At 38.6% G+C, this 1,068-nt stretch overlaps 1 protein-coding gene across 1 annotated transcript in view; it reads left to right on the top strand.

The window, feature by feature from the left end:
• LOC103475409 (trichohyalin-like) overlaps window positions 1–1,068 on the top strand; it is a 24,675-nt gene that overhangs the window by 18,128 nt on the left and 5,479 nt on the right. Inside the window, exons 13-14 of the mRNA XM_017308491.1 lie at window positions 646–762; window positions 852–1,000. Of these exons, the coding sequence (XP_017163980.1) occupies window positions 646–762; window positions 852–1,000 (266 nt within the window). The remainder of the gene's footprint in view (window positions 1–645; window positions 763–851; window positions 1,001–1,068) is intronic.

Here is a 1,068-nt window from a genome sequence, read left to right as displayed (position 1 = left end):
TGTTTTCTAGTGTATCTACTTGTAGCACATTGCAACAATTCACTTTAACTGTAGTCATGTCCGTACCACAGATTAATTGTTTCACTGTCCTAAAATTAAGGAAATAAAATAGTAGACATTTWATTTTTATCTTTTCACACGTGAAAATGACTTGGTATATTCCTATTTTCATGCTTTATTTTTTGTGCAGATTGGTAACTTTGGCTTTTTTTGACTGATAAAACTTTTGTTCTTTATGCTGTTTACTTAAAACATGTTTTTGTCACATTTTCATGTATTTATTTCATAGTGTATATCTGGCTTTAGGCAACTATAATGCCTAAGAAAAATTCAGAATGCTGTATGAATTTTACGTCACGTTGTCTAAGAATCCCATCATTCTTCATTCGTCTTCATCAGCTTGTTCAGCTTTTTCATCTTTGCATGACTGCATGTCTTTTGCTTGTATCTCTTGTATCTCCTTACAGTGGGTGGATTCTCCCTTTTTTTCAGATCTCTGTCCCATCTGTTCATCATCTGCCTTCTGTCTTGTTGCCTTCTAGGTCAAAGCACAAAACAACTGATGTACCTCATGGTGGTCCGGTGAAACAATCATCTCATTCCAAAGACACCACCAGTTCACATACCGTCGTTTCCTCACTTCAGTGTGAGATCAATAATTCTCGGCTTCCGACATTACAAGAGGAAGAAACCCCCGAACTCAGGACCGCTGATCCATTTGCAGAGGTCACAGAGGAGGTCAATGGGAAGGATGACACTGAGGTGATTGGATCATAAACAGACACTCAAACGAGCTTTTATAAGCCCATAACTAAAACTGAATTGCTTTGTTTATTCTGCTTTTCCTCCAGGACCTTGTGAACTCTAGYCAGTCATTGCTCCAGTGGTGTCAGAGCATCACCAACAACTACAAGGGTGTAAAGGTCACAAACTTCAGCACGTCCTGGAGAAACGGCCTGGCCTTCTGCGCTATACTACACCACTTTCATCCAGACAAAATGTAAAGCATTTCTACACTATCACTCTTGCTAAATATCTTCTTTGAATGCACAGTTTATGGTTTAAATG

The sequence above is a fragment of the Poecilia reticulata genome, linkage group LG14 (assembly GCF_000633615.1).
Source record: "Poecilia reticulata strain Guanapo linkage group LG14, Guppy_female_1.0+MT, whole genome shotgun sequence".
Classification (NCBI taxonomy): domain Eukaryota; kingdom Metazoa; phylum Chordata; class Actinopteri; order Cyprinodontiformes; family Poeciliidae; genus Poecilia; species Poecilia reticulata.
The sequence above is the reverse complement of the archived record's forward strand: the minus strand, read 5'-3'. Positions and strand labels throughout refer to the sequence as shown.